Raw genomic sequence first — 23,851 nt, 5'->3', positions numbered from 1 at the left:
TTACGGCCTCTCTAAGTTGCTGAGGCTGGCCTTGAATTTTCGATCCTCCTGTCTCAACCTTCTGAGCCGCTGGGATTATAGGCATGTGCCACCAAGCCCATCTTGGGCTTATTATTTTTAAATGAATAAATGAATATTGTAAAATGTTCTCAGGTGTAATTTCTAATAAGGTAAAAGCTACATTAAATTATAAAGGTGGTTCTTCATTATTTTTAGTATAACAGGTCTTGACATGAAAAAGTTCAAGATTCATTTGGTTAGACAGTTTTAAAAATGTGATTTTAATATTCCCTTAAGAATACAGTATTTATTTCTTTACAGATAAATGCAATGGATGCATCTCCACGGAATATTTCTCCAGGACTTCAAAATGGGGAAAAAGGTTGGTCCTTGAGTCTAGTGACCACTTGCCATTGGAAAGTTTGCATGAATGAATTGTTTTTAACTGCCAATTTTAGCATTTTATTCCCAATACAATTATTCAGAAACTTTTAACCCCCTACTTATAGATCATTTGTAACTCTATCATCTTAAGCTTATCATATAATATATTGTAAGAAGATAAGTTAGGAGACAGAAACACATGAAATATAGAGAGGACTGCTATTGAAGGAAGAAGGAATAGAGAACAGGAAATTGAATTTCTATTTTGCTCATTCCTGAATCCCAGGTTTCACTACAAAAATCTTGTAACATTTAATTTATATTTTTAATGTCACTAAAATATTTCCTAGGCTTAAAATATCTTTTCTAGTATTAGATAATTTGGTGTTATTGTAGAAACCTTGTGGGAGAATTTACATAGACTATTTTTGTTGGGCAAGAGCTCAATTTTCTTGGTATTTTTCTATAATAATTATGATCTAGTATCTTTTCTCCCCCAGAATGAGCATCTGATTTTTTTCCATAGTGTCCTGAGACATTGTGTTATAGTGGAAAGAGTATTGTGTTAAATAGGAATCAGATTTGATTGATAGTTATAGTCCCCTGAGATTTGATTGTGGTCAAGTCATATATGGAATTTTGTTTCCATTTCTGTGACATGAGCTACCTGACCTTGATAATTTTTAAAAAGCTAAAATTCTGCGTTTTAACAATTAAAAATATGAATTGGCATTTAAAAACATTAATATTAAGTTGAAATAGACTTAATATTTTTAAATGACTCTTAGGATTGTATTTTTTTTTTTTTTTTTTAGAGGATCGTTTCTTAACAACACTGTCCAGCCAAAGTTCTACCAGTTCTTCCCATCTCCAGTTGCCTACTTCACCTGAAGTCATGACTGAGCAGTCAGTGGGAGGCCCACCTGAACTAGATACAGCCAGTGGTTCCGAAGGTACAGTTTAAATCACTTTTTCTATATTTCATTGACTCTAAGGCTGCTAGTTGTCTCTTTGGCTTGTATGGGTCTCTGAGAAAGAAAAAAAACACTGCTAATTCTTTGACATAATGCTTTCTTAACCCTTAGAATATTTATTTTGTACTTACCCAAAGTGCTTTTTAAGATAGAGCTTTTCATTCTATCACTTCTTTATTTAGCTGCACTGCTTGACATGTAAGTATTACAATAACAAAATGTGATTCAGCTTTATCTACCTTCTGGGGCTCTTACTTTCGTAAGTTCCATGAAGTATAGGGTTGCTGCTTTGTAAAAAAAAAAAAAAAGAGAGAGAGAGAGAGAGAAATCACTGCCATTTCTCCCAACAAAAATATTTGCTTCCTAACAGTAAATTAGTGCTTTGTCCTTTCTTTCCTTGCTTTCTGTTTAAGTAATAAATTGCTCAATATAAAATTTGGAATTACTTTACAATTGCTACTAATCTCAGGTGTAATAGCCACAGTGCCCATTACTGAGTTGAACCTGAACTTCATCACATGAACAGTTGTAATGAAGTTCATGCATATTTGGGCAGTTATACCCTTATGGCTACTCACTGTCTCCTGCAGCAGAAACCATTGATGGTAGAATAATCTCAGTTTCAGAGGTGCTAAAATGTAAAGAAGAAAACCTGTCTCTAGAGTCAATTATATATATGTTTCACTGTGCTTTCTCTTTCGTTCCAGAAGAGTCATTTTTCCTAGATTCGAAATTTTGAATCACATCTGATAATTATGATATTGATATGTCTGTCAGTATTCCCCAAGGGGAAATAAAGTTAACACTTTATTTTTTTTATTCTTCCTGAATGTTAGTATACAAGCGGAATATTTTTTATTCTAGATGTGTTTGATGGACATTTGCTGGGATCCACAGATAGCCAGGTGAAAGAGAAGTCAACCATGAAAGCCATCTTTGCAAATTTGCTTCCAGGAAATAGCTATAATCCTATTCCATTTCCTTTGTGAGTATTATACAAACTTTGTGTTTTTATTCCACTCCAAACTCTACCATGTCTGTTTTTTCACCATTATTAATTTCTCACTTATGTAAAATGCTTTGTTTTCCTTAATGTCGTAACCTTGCCCATTAGGGGCTGAGTAAATAGCACCTAAATAAAATGAATGAATGTGCCTTAACAGTACCTAGAAGAGTTAGAGTGGAAGTCAGGGGAGCAAAATTTACATTGAGAGGGAGTCACCATTGGGTTTTCATGTAATAACAGTAAAGTGGCTGGGTTATTCTTGTTGGACTAGTAGTATGTCTTCTTCACAGTTTCTAGAAGACTTTTCTCTCAAGCTTATACTGGAACAAAGTATTTTAGACTTCTCTGGTTCTTTGGAAATTCTTTTTGAGATTAATATGGCCAAAATTTTGGTGCTATAGAAAGGTTTTTGGAGTCACTATTCTATAGTCCTGTGATTTGAAACCTAACTGATAATTTTCCAGTTGCCTTCAAATTTTTTTCTTGATTGTTTTTTGTTTCCTTTTGATTCAAGTTCTCATAATTTGCATACATTTTTGCTTAATTAATTATAATTGTGTAGTATTTAGGTAAAATTGTCCTGAGATTTACTTACAGAGTATTAATGGATTTTGTATTTGATTTTCTGCTAATTTTATTTTTATTTATTTAATGCATTTTAAAAATTTAAACAGTGATCCAGATAAACACTACTTAATGTATGAACATGAACGGGTGCCCATTGCAGTCTGTGAGAAAGAACCCAGCTCCATCATTGCTTTTGCTCTCAGGTATTGTTCTTGGGACTTTTTCCCCTATGGTTATATCTATGTATTTTATGTACATCTATAATCCTATTTGGAAGATTGTTCACATAAAGCATAACAAAATGATTAATAAAAATACTTTTTGTTTCAGCATGGTAGTCTGTTCTCTTTGTACCTGAAAACCTTCTCTTTATTCAAGTAATGGGGTATAGCATGAGTCTTAAGCAAGTTCCTAATAACTGAACTGACTAGAGAGTTTATTTACTCCCCCTTGAATCCTGTAACTATTTAATTTGTACCATTGTATTCCTTACTTTGATTTACTTATTAACATAATATGTGGGACATATTTTCCTAATAACAGGTGAATATCTTGTTTTTGTATTCTGCTCTCATTTCCTTTCTGCTTCCTATACACACTAGGTAAATTTTCCTACCTTGAGAATGCTATTTCTATTCCTTAAGTTGTAGGTATATTTGACTTTCTGACATAGTTATCATGTGTCTTAAAGAAGCGACCCACTGAGCTGAGGTCATGGCTCAGAGGTAGAGCGCTCGCCTACCACCTTGAGGAACTGGGTTCGATCCTCAGCACCACATAAAAATAAAGCAAAGATATTGTCTACCTATAACTAAAAAATAAATATTAAAAAAAGAAGCAACCCACTTTAAAAATATTGATATGTCTAAAAAACCTCAGCTTTTTAATCATAAAAGTATCTTGACAGTGGTTCAACCGTTTAAATAGAATCTAAGGTGTTAAATAAAAAATTTTTTTCTATTGTAAGGCGTTAAATTTTTCCTTTTGGATATTTGTTACAAGGTGTATGTTTATTCAACAAATATTTGGCATTGTATATACAGGGGTAAACAAACTGTTTTTTGTTGTTTTTTTTGTACCAGGGATTGAACCCAGGAGTCCTTAACTGTTGTGCCACTCCCCAGGCCTTTCTTTTTTATTTAGATACAGGATCTTGCTAAGTTGCTTAGGCCCTTGCTAAGTTGCTGAGACTGGCTTTGAACTTGCAGTCCTCCTGCCTTACCCTCCTGAGCCACTGAAATTATCACAACACCTGGGAAGATTTACATGCCTCTGCTTTTATGATATTTAGAGTTTACTGTTAGGATAATAAGAGTTTTTTCTTTATAAGATTTTATATGATAATTTTTAAGATCTTTGCCTTTTTATCCTTTGTGAAGATAGCATTTTATTCTAATTTACTGATTAATCATAGTATATCAATAGATAAGAAAGGTGCCAAAATGAAATATATATTTTGTACTATTAGGAAGAAAGTATTCTAGTTGAAGACATTTTCTTTCAATGTCTTAAAAGAATAATATACCCAACATGCCTCTTTGTTCTATGACATTTGATTTATCTAAAGCATGACTCCCAGATTACTAGTCCAGGAGTCAAATGTTTTGGGCTAATAGAACATTAAAAAAAAGTTTTTTTTCCTTCAAATTTAGTACCTTTAAATAGAAAATCACTCTTAAGTTCCTTTATTCTGTATTAATCAAATCCTGAGGATTTATTCTTTTAGATTACCTGTTCAGCACCTGGATTAATTTGATTTAAATTTTAGTAACTAGGTTCTTTTGATCGTTGCTAAGGTTATTGGTACTGGTTGGGAGTCAGTGGGTCCTTATTTGTATCATTCTTTACAAATACATAGACCTTCCTTATGAAGCTTCTAATTGATCACTTTCATTAAGTAACTGAAATGCATTTGTTTAATCATGGACATTTAATAATGGTTGTGTTTCTATAATGCAAAATTTATTCTAAAGCTTATGATTTGTTTTTAAAGAAAGCTTAATGTTTAACATTTTTTTTTAACCTATTTCTACCTTAAGTTGTAAAGAATACCGAAATGCCTTAGAAGAATTGTCTAAAGCAACTCTGTGGAACAGTGCTGAAGAAGGGCTTCCAACAAATAGGTGATTCATGATTGAGTAAACTGTATTTTAATTTAGTTATGTTGTCATTTTCTGTATCCTTGTGTTTCAGTTCTATCATAGCATATTATCAGTATTAAAATTTTTAGGATCCAGATAATGGCATTCAATTCAGCCAGGAATTGAGACAGCAAAATTAAAGTACAGCAAAAGACCTTAAATAGTCCCTTAGCATGTAGTTTTCTGTCAATTGCCATATAGTTCAGTGTATGTTCTAAACTTCCCAACATTTTCAGGGGAAAAAAAAAAAAAAGGTACTGTTTTTATTTTAAAAATGGTAACTTGTAAAAAGTACACCACTGCTTGGCTTTGTAATTTTAAGTGTTTGTGAATTTTATATACATAACATTTAAAAAAAAAAAGCCCCAAACCAGGTTGTTCACTATTTTAGACATTTAAATAGAAATTGTCATAGTCTCATTATTAATGAAATACGTTTTCCAATTTTACTAGTCTAGTTAAATTTGCTTGAATTATCACTATGAATAGAATGAGAAAAATGAAATTGTTATTTTCTATAATTGTTTGATGACAGATACAAATCTAACTCTAATGGACTTAGGGGAAAATTTTATAAAAGTCTGTGGCTTTTGTACATTTCCATACGTTTTTATAGTTAAAGCATTTTACTTTCTTCAGTAGATATTCCAAAACTTTTTATTTAATGTTCTAACCTGTGTTTATGTAAATTATTACTCAGATTTTTGATTTTGTGGGTTGGCTTAGGTGTCTAGTAGTTTAGTGTAGGAATCAGAATACTCTCTCTGTTATGAATAGTTTAAATTAATTTTTCCTTTGTCTTTCTTCTTAGTATTTTAGACAGCAGGCCAAAGAGTAGCAGCCCTATTAGATTACCTGAAATTAGTGGAGGACAGACCAGCCGCACAGCAGAAGCAGAATCACAACCAAGTATGATCGCAAATGGAGAAGTATTTATAATTGTTTTATTTGTGAATATGATTTGAAGAAGAAAACACAGAAATACCATTTGGAAAAGATTTACTATTTCTGGTCTTTGAAATATAGTATGGATTTAAACATTTTTTTTGAATATGCTTTAAAAATTTTTTTTTTTCTTTTAGTTGTAGATGCACACAATGCCTTTGTTTTATTTTTATTTGTTTTATATGGTGCTGAGTATCGAACCCAGTGCCTTATACATGCCAGGCTAGCGCTCCACCACTTAACTACAGTTTCATCCCTGAATATCGTCTTTTATAGATGTGATTTTTAAATATAAATTCAAATATATTGAACTTCAAATTCTTAGAAACTCCTTTTTCTGTGCAAAAAGAAAGAGTATCATCTTCCTTCTTTGAGCTTTCAATTTAAAATATACATTCTAAAATAAAAGATGAACTTATATATTTTTTTGAGTTTATAGTGTTAGTTGGCACTATGAAAATTTTACGTTGTTTCTTTTAATCTCCACAATAAGCCCATAAGGATTATTTTACTTCCCTATTTTCAGAAAGGAAGTTAAGTCTTAGATTAAGTAGCTTGTTTGAGTTTTAGACAGTGGTGGAGATGGGATTTGGTCTTGGGTTTTATTGACTTTATCAGTTAGGAATGCATTTAGCTACAGCGAACAAAAAATTCACTTGTCTATAAGGGCTTAAACATATATGACAGTCTGCTTTTCTAAAATAGGTCAGCCTGGAGGTGGGCAGTTGCTGGCATTGGTCAAGCTGCTCAGCATTGTTATGACAACTGAGGGATAGTTTCTCTTGAATACTCTTAAATTTTTCTCATATTAAATCATATTCCATTTTGTTTGCTTTTGAGGCAGAAGAAGGGCAGTAGAACCTGCAGCTATTCTCTTACTGAGGAAGCAGAGATACCCACTTTGGTTCCCATTGGTTAGAACGGAGTCTTAGGGCCCCCTCTAACTGCTTAAAAAATAGGGGGAGCATTGTCCTGAGACTGCATACATAGCTGTCCCCCTAAATTTAAGTTCTCTTAGCAAGGAACTGGGTAGTAGTGGATATTAAGGAAGCAATAATAGTGTCTACCACTTTAAGTAAGTATTTTCATGACTGATATTTTCTGTTGATTATGTAAATGGTCATTTATTTTGGTAAATGATAAATTTATAGTATTAGAATCACAATATGCATGATTTAATGAAGGAAGCTCAAAACTAGGAATAAAAGAACAAGACAGTAAATTCTTGGCTATCCTATAGTATTTATTTTTTGCAAGATGCTGAAAAAGAACTCATTTTCCCCTTTTAAGATTTCACAACACAAAAGATGAAAAGACGTAAACTTTAACTCTGAATTCTTTTAGCTTGTGAAATTATTGTTTTAGTTGAATTGACTGTATTGTAATAAGAACTTAGCTATAATTTAATCTTTTTGCTGAAGATGTGACTGTTTTTGGAAGACAGTTTTGAAAGACCTTCTAGAGAATTTCTCACATTTTGACAGGTCAACTAGCTGAACACTGCTTTCCTTCTGTGTTTCTGATAGCATAAGTGCTTGACTACTCAAAAAACAACAACAATAACATGTGGAATAATAATCTTTGCTAACACAGGAATAAGTTGAAAATTTTTATTTTCCACTTGCAGTGATCTGTAATTGAAATTAATGTGTTACCTTTTATTTTTAGCCAAAAAGGCTTCTGGAATGTTGTCCTTCTTCAGAGGGACAGCAGGCAAAAGCCCTGATCTCTCTTCCCAGAAGAGAGAGACCTTACGTGGAGCAGATAGTGCTTACTACCAGGTTGGGCAGACGGGAAAGGAGGGGACGGAGAATCAAGGCATTGAGCCTCAAGGTATGTAGACCATATGTGCTGGTTCCAGGCTCTAGTTTATTTATTTTGGTTTTTAAAGTTTTCTTATAGTGCTACATAGGTAATTCTTAACTACTGAAACCAGGGCATGTCCTCTGTTCTCACTCCTCAGCATGATAGTAGAAAAAGCATGGCATTTGAGGAGTCCAGCTGGTTTCAGATTTTGTTGCTATCATTTACTGTGTGATACAATCAGAAATCCTTAGTTGCCATACCTGTAAAGTGGCTAAAACAGTATATTCCAAGGTTTACTGATGACTTAGTGACATTACACACTAAAGCATGGGACAGAGGTCCCACTATGTAACTCAAATCCTCACGTTTTCATTCCTCTGCCCCATCCCCAAGATGTTCTCTTCCTTTTCTAATTCCTGTAAAATTGTGGCTATTTATGCCCATCTATATTTTGATATTTTAAAACCATGTCTGTCTGATTGTGTTTGTATATGGGTTTAGAACAGTATTTGGCAGATCCATTCATTTATTTTTGTCTGCTTGATTTTACATTGAGTAGTTGCAACTGAGTAAATTATTTATTATCTGTCCCTTTAGAGAAATTGTTGAGTGACTCCTAGGTTATATTATGAATTAGTAGTTAAAATATCATAATTACCATAACAAATTTTGATTAGCAATTGAGAGATCTGTTTAGTGTTCTGGAGGCTGCAGTTGGCCCGCAGGTGTTTATAATGTGATCCTTGGAGAGTCTTGATTCTTTGGAAAATGATTTTTGAAATGTGAAAACTTAGGGGACAATTTGTTCTTTTTGATACTAACATGTATTTCAAGTATACAGTAAATAGTGAATCTTGTAGGTTTGTCAGAAATATCAGTCAAATTAAAAAAAAAACACCCTCTGAATTAGATTTTAATATTTGGGGAAGTGTTATTCTATCCGTATCTGGAAAACTAGTCACTAATTGATAAAGAAGCCATGGAAGTTCTTGGTGTCAGAGTTGAGTTTGCTATAATAGGAGTTAAGTAAAATTATTCAAACCGAATTCTCTATTTCTTTAATCTAAATATTGAAACTTTTAAAATAACACATTTTATTGTAATTGTTTACAGAGTTTAATAGTGATTTTACTAGGTTATTTTTACTGTTGATTTACTAATTTTTGTTGTTATATCAGGGACAAAAGATAAAATGAACTGATAACTATTTAAAACTTTGCCTTTACTAATGATATTAAACCTTTTAGATGAGGTAGATGGAGGAGATCCACAAAAGAAACAATTCACAAATCCTCACATTGAACTTCGTAAGTATAAAATAATGTGTTGTCTGCCTAGGGACAGGGACCATAATTAAGCAAACTGTTACTTGGGAATTCTAGATTTATACTAGTTAAATATCCTGTTTTTTGAGATGAATATTAAAATCTGCCAACATGAGGTTTATTTATGTATAATTTAGTTTCTAAAAATGTATTGTTGAATTTATAAAGAAATTTAATTAAAGTTACAATTCATAAATTTATAACTTATACTTTAATTTCTAATATTTAAATCTTTTCCTGTTGTATAATGGATATACACAGAGCTCAACAAGCATTTAGAATTGTATATGGGTACTAGAAACTTATTGTTCAGAATAGTATCATATACTATAAATTTTGTGATGTTTATAAAGAAGTTTATAATAGTACAATGATTAAAGTACAATAACCAGTGTAAAGGTAGAACTGGGTTCTATTTAAAAAATTTTTTTAAAGTGTGTAATAGTGATCATATGATTATTTTCTAATCTCCCCTGTGGATCATGTTGACAGCATGGTAATAAACAGGCATTTCAACTTAACATGAAAGATGCTTTCCTGGAGGAAACTACATGGTTGCATTTAGTGGTGGGAAAGGGAAGGAAAAGGTATTTTTTTTTTGATTCATAAGAGATTTTTTTAAAAAACTCTTTTGTAGAATTTTCTGATGCTAATGCCAAATTTTATTGTCGACTGTACTACGCTGGAGAGTTTCATAAGATGCGTGAAGTGATTTTGGGCAGCAGTGAGGAAGATTTCATTCGTTCCCTTTCCCACTCATCGCCCTGGCAGGCCCGAGGAGGCAAATCAGGAGCTGCTTTCTATGCAACTGAAGGCAAGACTTTTTAGTCATTTTTCTGATTGAGTGGTCTTCATCTTTTCCCCTGAAATGATTTATGATACTTGAACTGAGGTAGTAGGGTATTGGCTAATGGCAAATGATGTGACTTCCATTTTATTTTAAGAGGATTTAATAAAATATTTAAAATAATATACCTCTATGTGTTTGTAATGAGATTCAGGCATTGATCAAGTCCTTAACTTAGTAAGATTTTATAGTTCTGAGCTCTCCAAAGGTAAAGAGAAAGAGTACTTCTAGAAAGCTCAAAAGGGTATGTCAGAACTGATGAAAAATGAAAATAGAAATATTTTTAGCCTGAAAGTAGAAAGACCAAGTTCTTAACCTAAAAAGTTTGCAGAATATGTGACCATTGTGTTTCAGATTCAATTTGCTCTAACCACTGAAAGCAAAATTATTTAAGAGAATACAGCTAGAAATTTGTTGTTTGATAAATATTTTCATAACAGCGACTTAGTGGATTATTAACAATGAAGTTTATATAACTTTATTTGATAGTTCTAAAAATTAGGTCACCTAGCAATGAATTTTGTGGTACAGAAATTTTGTGATACAGAGTAGAAGACTAGTGACTACATAAATCCTTAGGATCTCTTCTAGCCCTTCCATTACTTGAGAATTATGTTCTGATCAAAATTTTCATGGTAACATCAGAAAATATTCATTAAAAACATAAAATAAGGATGATTTGGGATCTCTGGAATGATTTATTATAGAAGATAGTAGATATTATGATTGAATAAACACTTGAAATTTCTGCTTTTTAGATGATAGATTCATTTTGAAGCAGATGCCTCGTCTGGAAGTCCAGTCTTTCCTTGACTTTGCACCACACTACTTCAATTATATTACAAATGCCGTTCAACAAAAGGTAGAAATCCGAATCTTGAATCTTGGTCAACAATCAGAGTTTACTGGGCTTTCTTTCATCCTGAGGGTTAGTACTAATGATAGTTCTCCCTGAACGGGACATGACTGGATCTCAGGATGCAATTGAGGTCTGGTGGAATGCAGATTTTGCACTGTAGTTTTCTTATCTTTGCCAGTAAGGAGTCAAGTGATCTTGAGCAAAGTGTTTTTAATTAGTATGTATATGAAAGTCAATTTAAATTTAAGACTAACAATGTTAACTGCAAATATTGTAATTTGTAATTTTGTTGAGACAGAAATTTGGAACATGTTGAGAAATCAGGATGTGCCTCCTTTAGCTAGAAAAGCAGGAAGTCATTGGCCCAGGTTTGCCTACTTTTCATTGAGCAATGACCACCCTCCTTTCCCCACCTCCATAAAATTATGAATAGAATTTTGGGTGCTTTTTATTGTGAGTTATTAGAGGAAACTAGATATCTTAATGAAGTGCTTGAATTTGAACAGCTGTGAAGGATTGACCCTTTGGAGAATGGTAGGGTCTAATATTTTCATTGGCTTCATTACTGCATGCACTTCTGAGAGTCAAGGGTTTGAGTTACTTTTCCAGGACCTTTGGCTGGTTATATCAGCAGTAAATCATGAAATCATTTTTACAACATGTGAATAACCCACATAATATAAAAAATAGTATTGGATCACAAATAATCCCTTTAATAATAGTTTGCTTTGATCTTTTCTTGATTAGAGGCCCACTGCCTTAGCCAAAATTCTTGGAGTTTATAGAATTGGTTATAAGAACTCTCAGAACAACACAGAAAAGAAGTTAGATCTTCTTGTCATGGAAAATCTTTTCTATGGGAGAAAGATGGCACAGGTAAGGGCACTGGACTTCGTGAAGCATTTAGCTATTGGAACTCTTTGTACTTTTGGTTCTTGAATATAATGAATTCAAATAACTTCTTATTTTATAGTAAATATTTAACTTTGGTTACTAGATGAAATTGGACTTTTGACTTGGAAAAAAGAATAAAGAAAAATTATTGTTATGGACTGGTCCTAAAATGTAACATATCAATATTCTAGAATTATAGAATTGGTAGAATAAGAAAGCAGATCTACTTCCACCACCTGAATTTTAAAAATAAATTTATTGAAGCCCATAGAAATTGAGTAACTTAGTTATTTTTAGATCTCAAGTTGGTCTAGATTCTAGAAAAGTGCTCTTCAAAGTTCTGGTTCTTAAATTATTTCCAGTCTTCAATGAGTTAAGGAGCTTATGCCAAACTGTGATCCAGTGCACTGCTTCTTCATGGAGAAAGTCTTCATCTGAGAAATAATGTTAGCTGAACTAAACTGTGTGCTTAATAGTCTAAGGATTTATTTCAATTCTATCACTGGCTCCTTAACATCATCAAAAGCCAGGAGCAATTGACCAGCAATGGTCTATAAACTACACTCAAATCATACTGGTTCTCGAATTCAGGTTCTCTGACCTTTGAGTGCACCGCTTTTCCTGCTACCCAATTATTCCTAAAATTATACAGTTTTTTCTCCATTGCCATAGTAATTGTACAATTTTGATATCAAGACTAAGTTTCTTAGGAAAGTTAATTTGAATCTTTTTTTTAATACTGCTTTATAATCCAGTCATATATTTTTGGAGTTACTTGTTAATGTACCATAAAGTTTATTAAATTGATCAGCGAATTTCTGAAATGTTTTAGTAATTGAGTACCTAGGTATTAGTTTCATATGATATACTTATATCACCATGTATTTTATGCATTGTACAATTATTTCACTATAAATTTAATAACTATTTTAAAAGTTATGAATGAGTTTTTAAACTAAATTTAAAAGTATACAATTGTAACCACTACAAAAAATCTGTCTGCCTTTTTAATTTAATTTCATTAATTAACCATTGTGGCAACTCATACGTAAATAACAAAGAATTTTCTTTCTGCTAGGTGTTTGATTTGAAGGGTTCACTTAGGAATCGAAATGTAAAAACTGACACTGGAAAAGAGAGTTGTGACGTGGTCCTGCTGGATGAAAACCTCTTGAAGATGGTTCGAGACAACCCTTTGTATATTCGTTCTCATTCCAAAGCTGTTCTGAGAACTTCCATCCATAGTGACTCCCACTTCCTTTCTAGCCACCTCATTATAGATTATTCTTTGCTGGTTGGGCGAGATGATACTAGCAATGAGCTGGTAGTTGGAATTATAGGTAAGTTAATAGATGTATCCTACTTATAGCTCATGATTGAAAGAGAAAAAAATTATAAAATTCTTTTGAATCTTGTTAGGTTTATTGAGTACTTTAACAAACTTTCATTTGAAATTTTAAAAATAATAGTTTTTCATCCTAGTTCCTTCTGTTCAATTTTCTCATCTCCATTTTCATTATTTTTGTCAAAAATACATAATTTCAGGCTGAGTTTGGTGTTACCTGCTTGTAATCGCAGTGACTTTAGTGGTTGAGGCAGGAAGATTGCAAGTTTGAGGCTAGCCCCAGCAACTTAGCAAGATCTTGTCTGAATATAAAAAATATAAAAAGGGCTGGGGATGTAGCTCAATGGTAGAGTGCTCTGGAGATAGATGTCTATCTACACATATATACACATGTACACACAAACACACACATACATACAAACTATATATTCAAAAATGATTTGCAGATTAGGCCTTGTGTCATTGTTTTAAGGATTAAGCAAATTAATATGGAGAAAATTTTTAGAAAAGCCCTAGCATATTGAAGCATTCAATAAATGCTAAGTTAGAGAAATAGTAATAATAGTTATTGTCATTTGCTTATATTTATTAACATAACTTGATTGCTAATTGCACCTGCCTTTTTCAACCCTCAGATTATATTCGAACATTTACATGGGACAAAAAGCTTGAGATGGTGGTGAAATCAACAGGAATTTTAGGAGGACAAGGTGAGTAAAATTTTTGTTCTATTTGTTCTTTAAATTCTCATATATTTCTTATTATTTAAAATTTAAGAGCTGTTAAAATTGTAAAAAAATGTAGGGTTATCTCTGATTTCATTTCCAGAATGGCCAGATATTAAGGGGAATTGTGTAGCTAGGAAATGTTGGGTTTAAATTTGTGTTAAAATGCCAAAAGTTCTCAAAATAAGAGTTAAAAAGGAAGAAAAAGCTAGAGTTCTGAATAAGAGATTGTCTCCACTAAACATTTGATATTTTCTAAGTTCTTTGAGCACTGCTAGCCTCATTTGTGCCTCTAGCCATCTCTCATCTCTAAGAAAGAACTTATCTTTTAGAATGAAAGCTTCCACCAGGAAGAACCCTGTCACATGGCAGGTGGCACAGTGGCTAACCCTACCTCCTCACTTAGACTGCTCTGCTTTATGTGTCTTTATGGCAGTTTATATGAAACAACGTAATTGGTGGAAATCTGATATCCAGTCAAATATATATACATGTAAAAGCAGCTTTTTTCCCCCCTTTTCTCTTTCATAATTTTAGGTAAAATGCCAACTGTGGTCTCTCCAGAGTTGTATAGGACTAGATTTTGTGAAGCAATGGACAAATATTTTCTGATGGTGCCAGACCACTGGACAGGATTGGACCTGAACTGTTGAAATCAAGCACATTTCTTGAAGTAGACTGTGAAAAAAAACAGTCAGGAACAAGAGACCAAAAATAAGTGACATGTTTTATTTCTTCATCCCATTCACCTGTGTCCAGAAGTCCTTTTAGTTCTTTGGCTCTTTAGATCGTCCATGTCTGAAGGGTAAAAATTTCCTTGGATTTGCACTTTGGGTTTTGATACCTGTGAATTAGTAGTCTGGAAGTTGCATGAACATTTCCTCACTTAAGCTGAAATACAGATCATTTCAAAGAGCTAAGATTAGAGATGAGCCAGTGGTGTGAGAAACTGAGTTGTATTTGTTAACTTAATTGGAGAAGAAAAACCATGTCTTATAGATTGTGACTATCTTGGCCTTACAGTTGACACATTCTTTCCTTAAAAGGCATTTGTAGTACTGCTGAATTTAATGTTACCTATTGTCAGGATTTCTGAAAACTTTAAGAAAAATTTTGCTTTATTCCTCTAGTGGCCAGATAAGCAGGTTTGCATTTATTGAAGAATTTAACTTAAATCACGAATCCTGTCTGAATATTCTGTATCTTCCCAATTTACCTTGTTTTCAAGTGTTCAATTTTATAATTCTGCCTTCTCTATTGGTGACAAGAGGATGCAGCCATTAACTTAAAGTCCTTTTTAGAGTACTTCTTAAGCTTGTTTAAAACTTTTGACTAATCATTATGTTAAACTCCACTCATCTTTGTATGTTCATATTTTAGGTCTTGCCACCCCTTATTTTAGGGAAATAGTCATCATTAGTAAATTGGTCTGGAATAATTGAATTTCTAAAGGAAGAATTATTAACACAGGAATTTTATGAGTATAAAAAATAAATTAGATCCAATCCAAGAAATTGGGTGAAAAGGAAACACTTGGTTGCTTTATATAGGGGTGAAGTATCTTTCAGTATAACCAGCAAGTTCAATGACATTTATTTCCAGGACATTCCCATTTTCCAGTTTTCTACACACTGACTAGTTCTGCTCCTGAAACATACTAAGAGATACAGTTATCTTACTAAGGAGCTTCTTTTTTAATGGCCAGTAATTTTGTTTGTTTTAAAAAGTGATTTGAAGTATTCAACTTTGAGGAAATTCTGATCCCAGAATGTTTCTTTTTTTGGTTTCTTTCTGTCATGAGAACAATTTAGGGATTTGTAAAATTTTTAGAATTTCATTCTTTTTCAGACTTCCTATAATAATAGTACATTAATTTTCTCATTAAAAAAAAAGCAAGATGCATTCAGTTACAGTATGGTAAGTACATGAATGGTAACATTTTAGAAAGCTTGCTTTAAAGAATGAAAGCATTGGTTTGTATTTGTGCTTATTAAAAATATAGTTAATTTTGAACTAGAAGCAAGTCGGCCAAGGACTTGAGACTTATCTGATGCTAAGCTTCCTCTCCCACTTAAATATGTATATGTGCCTTTTGAAGTTACACAAAACACTGATGATTTTAGTTTTGATACAGAAGACTAGTAAAGGAGTTGTGTAGACATGGAAGATGTGTGGAAGATGATTAAATTTTTATGTGTCTAGGGAAAAGAGATTTTGTGTCTGATTTGAAATACCAGTACGGTTTTGTCTCTGTTTATTTTTCCTGCCAGGACACATAGGGTTATTTATCCTGTCAATTTCCTGTAGAAGTGAAAGATGTCCCCCACTAACCATTCTTTTAGGTTCAATACCATGTACACAACTGGAACGCTCCATGGGAGTAGCTCCTGACAATAATGTGGCATACTGATTTTTCTTTACCTTGCCCATGACTTTAAAAATCATTTTTTAAAGTACTCCTGCCTAATGGGTAATTCGGTGGTTAAACATTCTGAAGCAAGAGTTGCTGCTTTGTAAGGACACTTTGTCCTTATAAAATTAATGTCTGCGCTGTATTCATGAAGGGAAAATGCACAATTTAACTGTTTGGTTTGAGTGGTACAACTATATGCCCGGTTCCTTCCTGTTCCTCTTTGTGCCACTATTAGATATATAATGTGTTTCAAATTACTATGCTGGTCAATTTCAGCATTGAGTGACTATTTTCCTTTCTTGAATTCCCTTTCTATATTAATGCTGAAAAGTTAGAAATTATGAAGAAATCTTAGTATTTCCTTCCTGAGAATACAGTATGAATCCTAAAAATAATTGGTAGTAGCATGAGAGAACTATGTCAACATGTTGCTTTGTATAAAAATCTCATTTATAAATGTGAAGCTTTTTGATTCCATCAAAATATATTTGAAAAATAGAAAGGATTTCCTTTTTTTCTTATCTCAGCCTCAGAAAAATAAGGGGAATAAGCTAAGTCCTTTTGTATTCAAGTCCTGTTGAATACCTTAAATTTATAGATAATCAAAATTTCCTACAGAATGTCTTATAATTTTTTTCTTGATTTAGTAGTGAGTGGTTTTCTAGCTTTGGCTTTTATTGAGTATTGTAAATAGTAGGGTCATATTGGCATCTTTTGTGATGGCTTTGTGGTCATCAGATCTTGACATTTTGCCCATTACCAGTGGACTTGAATGAAACATCCAAGGAGAATATATCTTCCTAAAGAAAGTTGGCTCAGTTTAAAGAGTAAAAATCAGTGTGATCAATGAGCCTGGTGGAAAATCAGATCAGGCCATTCATTATCCTGCAAGTGTTAACACTGACTTATACAGTATTCATACCATCTAGTGCAATGCCTTTCTTTTCTTTTCTTTGGTAACACAGGTGCAATGTATTATAGAAAAAATAGAAATTACAAATCATGAACAGTTTTATTAATACTACTGTGTCCGTTTTGTAAAATACAAGTGTATATTATGTCTTTTGACAGGTTGAATTTTAAACTAGAGAAATAATGTTGTAAATCATAATAGTTACTTTTAATTTAATATGAAAAACTCATTTAACAATATTGAAAGTACTTAATGTATTATAATGTATATATTTCTCTACTTTGGTTCCAGCTGTTTTATATGATTGACGTGTTATTTAAAAGATAACTGCCTTGACCTTTTAGAGACTTGTACTGTAAATAAAGAAGACTTATAATAAACTGCAATCTGCTTACTCAGTTTTGAATCTGCTTACTCAGTCTTGAATCCACTTAAGGAAATTACAAAAGTAAAGGGTGTTGGATGTGCAAGCCTTGTTCCTGGCCTGCTGGTGTTGCCTTCTGTTCACTCCTTTCCTCTTACTTTTCCAATGGAAGAATTTAATTCTTTCGTTGAAACCTGCGGTTCCTTCTGGCCAGTAAGGGACAGGGCTGTATTGGCTTTCACATTTTTCTTGAATTTTAGTTTTTCTGACAGGGCACTCAAGGAAGTCAAGCTCTTTACTATGTGGGATTGGCCGAATTTGCAGGTGGGCGGGGCTTTCTCAACCACAATTTCTTCCATGGTGTGGAGGCAAATCCCATGTTACCTGAACTGCATCCGTCTTTTGAGCCTAAAGCTACAAGGCCCACCTCTTACCTGGATTCATTGGGGCAACGGTGAGAGTGGCTGCTTCTGAGTATGCCCAGAAGTTGCTGAGCTGTGCAGGAAAATAGGTGCCTGGCACAGAGTGGCAAGGGTGGTATCTCTGGCTCATTTACCTCTTTGCTTTTCTCTTGTAGGGTGGAAGAAGTGGATGGTAGGGAAGAGGCAGAGTGAATTCTCTAGTCCCTATTAGCCTATAAATATCTTGTGTTGGAAATTAATTATTTTATAAAATTCCTGAATTAATAAAGTAAGGTTTTTTTAATGAAATTTTATTGTGATTTTAAAAATGTATAATAAGTTTTATTATGTTAACAATTTTAAGTGTATAATTCAGTTGTATTAATTATATTCATATTGTCTTATATAAGATATTCAGAATATTTTTATCTCACAGAACACCTGCTATCCCTTCAAGTCCCAGGTAATCGCCATTCTGTTTGTCTTTATTAATTTCACTATTTAAGATAGTTCATCATATCCTAGGGTGTTGTAATTTTGTGACTGTCTTTTTCACTTAGCATAATTCTTTGAAGTTCACCTTTGTTGTGGCATGTGACAGAATTTCTTTTTAAAGACTGAATGATATTCCACTGTATTTATATACCATATTTTGTGTATCCATGAATCCTTCCACAAATGCTTAATTTTATGTGTCAACTTGACTGAACTAAGGGATGGCAAGATACCTGGTCAGACATTATTTCTTGGTGTATTAGGAAGGGTTTTTCTGGAAGAGGTTAGCATCTATTTTTCAATTTCAAATTTTCTTTTTAAAATCTTTTATTTGTTCTTTTTAGGTATACATGACAGTAGAGCATATTTTGACATATTATTCATATATGGAATATAACATTCTAATTAGGATCCCATTCTTGTGGTTGTACGTGATGTGGAGTTACACTGGTCATGTATTCATATATGAACATAGGAAAGTTATGTCCAATTCATTCTACTGTCTTTCCTGTTTCTATCCCCCTTTCCTTCTCTTCATCCCCCTTTGTCTAATCCATTGAACTTCTGTTCTTCTCCTCCCCAACTTTATTGTGTGTTAACATCCACATATCAGAACATTTGACCTTTAGTTTTTTGGGATTGACTTATTTCCTAATACTTAGTATAATAAGTCTCCAGATCCATTCGTTTGCTGGCAAATGTCATAAAGTAATTCTTCTTTATGGCTGAGTAATACTCCATTGTGCATATATACCACATTTTAAAAAATATTTTTTAATTATTGACAGACTTTTTTATTCATTTATTTGTATGTGGTGCTGAGAATCGAACCCAGTTCCTCACACATGGGAGGCAACCGCTCTAAAACTGAGCCCCAGTCCCAGCCCCCACATTTTCTTTATCCATTCATCTGTTGAAGAGCACCTAGATTGGTTTCATAGCTTGGCTATTGTGAATTGAGCTGCTATAAATATTGATGTGGTTGTGTCACTACAGTATGCTGATTTTAAGTTCTTTGTGTATAAACCGAGGAGTGGGATAACTGGGTCAAATGGTGGTTCCATTCCAAGTTTTCTAAGGAGTCTCCAGACTGCTTTCCAGAATGGGTGCATAAATTTGCAATCCCACCAGCAATATATAAGTGTACATTTTCCCCCACATCCTTGCCAGCATTTATTGTTGTTTGTATTCTTGATAATTGCCATTCTGACTGGAGTACAATGGAATCTCGATGTAGTTTTAATTTGCATTTTTCTAATTGCTAGAGATGTTGAACATTTTTTTTATAAATTTGTTGCCCAATCATGTTTCCTCTTCTGTGAAGTACCTGTTCAGTTCCTTTGCCCAATTACTGACTGGGTTATTTGTGGGGTTTTTTTGTTTGTTTGTTTGTTTTAGAGTTAAGTTTTTTGAGTTGTTTATATATCCTGGAGATTAATCCTGTGTGATACAGGTGGCAAAGATTTTCTCCCATTCTGTAGGCTCACTCTTCATGTTTTCTTGGGAGGGAGCAGGTACAAGATTGAACTCAGAGGCACTCAACTGCTGAGCCATATCCCAAGCTCTGTTATGTATTTTATTTAGAGACAAGGTCTCACTGAGTTGCTTAGTGCCTCATTTTTGCTGAGGCTTGCTTTGAACTCATGATCTTCCTGCCTCAGCTTCTGAAGCCACTGAGATTATGGGCATGTGCCACTGTGCCCTTCTGTCTTCTTGTTCTTGATTGGATATTAGCATTTGAATTGGTAGACTGAGTAGGAAGACCTGCCTTTACCAGTGTGGATGGACTAGAGTAGAATAAAAAGGTAGTCAAAGGGCAAATATTCTCTCTCCTTGAGCTGGAACATGTATCTTCTGCCCTTGAACATCACAGCTCTAAGATCATGGGCCTTTGGATTCTAGGAGTGGTACCAGTGGCCTCCATGGTTCTCAGGCCTTCAGATCCAAACTGGAAGTTACACCATAGTGCCCCCTAGTTCTCAGACCTTCAGAGTTGGAGTGAATTACATAACCAGCTTTCCTGGTTCTCCACTGGCAGACAGAGTATGGTGGGACTTCTTATGTAAGCATGTGAGTCAGTTTCCATAATATATCTTCTCTTCCCTTTCTTTGGAGGACCCTGACTGATCGGGACTGCTTCCATTACTTGGTTATTGTGAATAATACAGCTGTGAATATGGATATGCAATAACTGTTCAACACCTCACTTTCAGTTCTTTTAGGTAAATATCCATAATTTGGATTGCTGGGTCATATAGTAGAACTAGTTTTAGTTTTTTTTTTTTAACTTTTTTTCCCCACAATATCTATATTTTATTTTTATGTGGTGCTGAGGATCTAACCCAGTGCCTCACGCATGCGAGGCAAGCTTGCTACTACGTGAGCCATATCCCCAGCCCCTAGTTTTAGTTTTTTTAAGGAGCCTCCATATTGTTTTCCATAGTGGTTGTACCATTTTATAATCCCACACACAATAGTGCCCAAGAATTTGAATTTTTCTACATGTTCATTAACACTTGTTATTTTATTTAGTTTTGTTTTTTTTTCCCCCTTGATACTGGGGATTGAACTCAGGGGCACTCAAACACTGAGCCACATCCCCAGCCCTATTTTGTATTTTATTTAGTGACAGGGCCTCACTGAATTGCTTAGCGTCTCACTCTTGGTGAGACTGGCTTTGAACTTGTGATCCTCCTATCTCAGCCTCCTGAGGGATTACAGGTGTGTGTAACTGTGCCTGGCTTTAGTTTGTTTTTGATAATAGCTTTTCTAATGGATGTGAGGTAATACCTCACTGTGGTTTTCATTTGTGTGTCTTTAATTATGTTGATCATCTCATGTGCTTGATAGTCATTTGAGTAAATGTCAGTTCAAGTCCTTTGCCCATTTTTAAATCAGGTTATTGATTTGAAAATATTCTCTCCCATTCTGTTTTTTTTTTTTTTTTTTTTTGAGTACTGGGGTTTGAACCGAGGAGTGCTTAACAACTAAGCTAAGGCCCCAGCCCTTTTTTATAGACAATGTCTTACTGAATTGCTTAGGGCCTTTGCTAAGCTGCTGAGTTTGGCCTCAAACTTTTGATCCTCCTGACTCAGCCTCCTGAGTTACTGGGATTAAAAGTATGCATCACTGCATCCGGCATTCTTGTGTTCTTTGATGCACAGAAGTTTTTGTTTGATGTAGTTCTGTTTGTTTAATTTTGTTATTATTGCCTGTGATTTTGGTGCCACACCCAATACATTATTAACAATTCCAATGCTGTAAAGCTTTTTTTTTTCGATTTTCTTTTTGGAGACCTGTTGATCATATGTGCAAGGGTTTATTTCCGAATTCTCTGTTCTATTGGTTTATATGTCTGCTTTATGCTAATACCATGCTATTCTGATTTCTATAGCTTTGTAATGTTTTGAAGTTAGGAAATATGAGTCTTCTAATTTTATTCCTCCCTTTTGAAATTGTTTGATTCTTCAAGATCTCTTGAAATTCCCTTTGGATTATAGGATGAATTTTTCTACTTATATATCAAAGGCCCATAGGTTTTTGATAGGGATTATAGGGAATCTGTAGATCACTTTGAGTAGTATTGACATCCTAACAATAGTTAATCTTCCAGACTATGAATATGGGATATGTTTCTACTTATTTATGTATTCTTCAATTTCTTTCAATAATTTTATGTAGTTTTTATCTCTTTAGGTATTACTAATTATGTTTAATGCTGCTGTAAATAGAATTGATTTCTTAATTTATTTTTCAAATTGTTTATTATTAGTACATAGAATAAATTGATTGGTGGGCTGGGACTGTAGCTCAGTGGTAGAGTGCTTGCCTCGCAGGTATGAGGCCCTTGGCTTGATCTTCAGCACCACATGGAAAGGAAAGGGAAGGAGAGGGGAAGAGGAAGGGGAGGGGAGGGGAAGGGGAAGGGGAAAGTAAAGGGGAAGGGGATCCATCTATAACTAAAAAATTTTAACAAAGAAATACAGTTGATTGGTGTGTTCATCTTATATCTGATAATTTACTGACTTCATTGATTAATTATAGTAGGTTTCTTTAAATTTTTTTTGTGTGGAATCTTTTTATTAATTTTTTAGAATTTTAATTTGTTATGTATGACAACAGGATACGTTACAATTTATATTACACATATAGAGCACAACTTTTCATATCTCTGGTTGTACACAAAGTAGAGTCACATCCTTTGTGGTCTTTATACATGTACTTAAGAGTAATGATGACCATCACATTCCACTGTCTTTCCTACCCCTATGCCCCCCTCTATTCCCTCCCCATTTTCCCTTTGCCCTAACTAGAGTTCATTTAATCCCCCCTCCTGCCCCCACAGCATATTATGAATCAGCTTCCTTAAATCAGAGAAAATAAAATGATGGCATTTAGTTTTTTGGGATTGGCTAATTTAACTTAGCATTATATTCTCCAGCTCCATCCATTTACTTGCAAATGCCATTATTTTATTCTCTCTTAATGTTTAATAATATTCCATTGTGTGTATATACCACATTTTCTTTATTCATTCATCTGCTGAAGGGCATCTAGGTTGGTTCCTTATAACTATTGTGAATTGTGCTGCTATAAACATTGATGTGGCTGTGTCCCTGTAGTATGCTATTTTTAAGTCCTTTGGATATAGACTGAGGAGTGGGTAGCTGGGTCAAATGGTGGTTCCATCCCAATGGTACAGAATGGAGAACACAGAGATTAACCCACATAATTACAGTTATGTTATAGTTGACAAAGGCACCAAAAACGTACGTTGGAGAAAAGATAGCCTCTTCAACAAATGGAGCGGAAAAATTGGAAATCCATATGCAACAAAATTAAATTAAACCCCTCCCTCTCACCATGTACAAAACTCAACTCAAAGTGGATCAAGACCTAGGAATTAAACCAGAGACACTATGTCTTTTAGAAGAAAAAAATTGGCCCAAATCTCCATCATGTCGGATTAGGCCCCAGGTTCCTTAATAAGACTCCTATAGTACAAGAATTCATATCAAGAATCAATAAATGGGATGGATTCAAACTAAAAAGCTGCTTCTCAGCAAAAGAAACAATCAGCGAGGTGAAGAGAGAACCTACTAATTGGGAACAAATTCTTACCACACGCACATCAGAGAGCACTAATCTCTAGAATACATCAAGAACTCAAAAATCTTAACACCAAAAAACACAAATAACCCAATCAATAAATGGGCCAAGGAACTGAACAGACGCTTCTCAGAAGAGGATATACAATCAGTCAACAAATATATGAAAAAATGTTCAATATCTCTAGCAATTAGAGAAATGCAAATTAAAACTACTCTTTAAGATTTCATCACACTCCAGTCAGAATGACAGCTATTAAGAATACAACAATAAGTGTTGGCAAGGGTGAGGGGGTAAAGGCACACTCATACATTGCTGATGGGACTGAAAATAGGTGC

The 23,851-nt window shown here is 33.7% G+C and overlaps 1 protein-coding gene across 5 annotated transcripts in view; it reads left to right on the top strand.

Moving 5' to 3' along the window:
- The window catches only part of Pikfyve (phosphoinositide kinase, FYVE-type zinc finger containing), a 78,100-nt gene extending 60,581 nt beyond the window's left edge, over positions 1–17,519 (top strand). For all 5 annotated transcript variants that reach the window (XM_076865880.2, XM_076865882.2, XM_076865881.2 and 2 more), the window contains 14 exons: positions 322–382; positions 1,200–1,337; positions 2,223–2,343; positions 3,039–3,134; positions 4,971–5,054; positions 5,884–5,981; positions 7,686–7,850; positions 9,071–9,130; positions 9,786–9,962; positions 10,754–10,857; positions 11,602–11,730; positions 12,827–13,088; positions 13,729–13,803; positions 14,356–17,519. In XM_076865880.2, coding sequence (XP_076721995.2) covers positions 322–382; positions 1,200–1,337; positions 2,223–2,343; positions 3,039–3,134; positions 4,971–5,054; positions 5,884–5,981; positions 7,686–7,850; positions 9,071–9,130; positions 9,786–9,962; positions 10,754–10,857; positions 11,602–11,730; positions 12,827–13,088; positions 13,729–13,803; positions 14,356–14,471 — 1,686 coding nt within the window. In that variant the 3' untranslated portion in view covers positions 14,472–17,519. The remainder of the gene's footprint in view (positions 1–321; positions 383–1,199; positions 1,338–2,222; positions 2,344–3,038; positions 3,135–4,970; positions 5,055–5,883; positions 5,982–7,685; positions 7,851–9,070; positions 9,131–9,785; positions 9,963–10,753; positions 10,858–11,601; positions 11,731–12,826; positions 13,089–13,728; positions 13,804–14,355) is intronic.
- The last annotated feature ends 6,332 nt before the right edge of the window (positions 17,520–23,851 follow it).

Source organism: Callospermophilus lateralis, chromosome 9, assembly GCF_048772815.1.
Source record: "Callospermophilus lateralis isolate mCalLat2 chromosome 9, mCalLat2.hap1, whole genome shotgun sequence".
In the NCBI taxonomy this organism is placed as follows: Eukaryota; Metazoa; Chordata; class Mammalia; order Rodentia; family Sciuridae; genus Callospermophilus; species Callospermophilus lateralis.
This window is presented reverse-complemented; position numbering and strand designations above follow the sequence as displayed.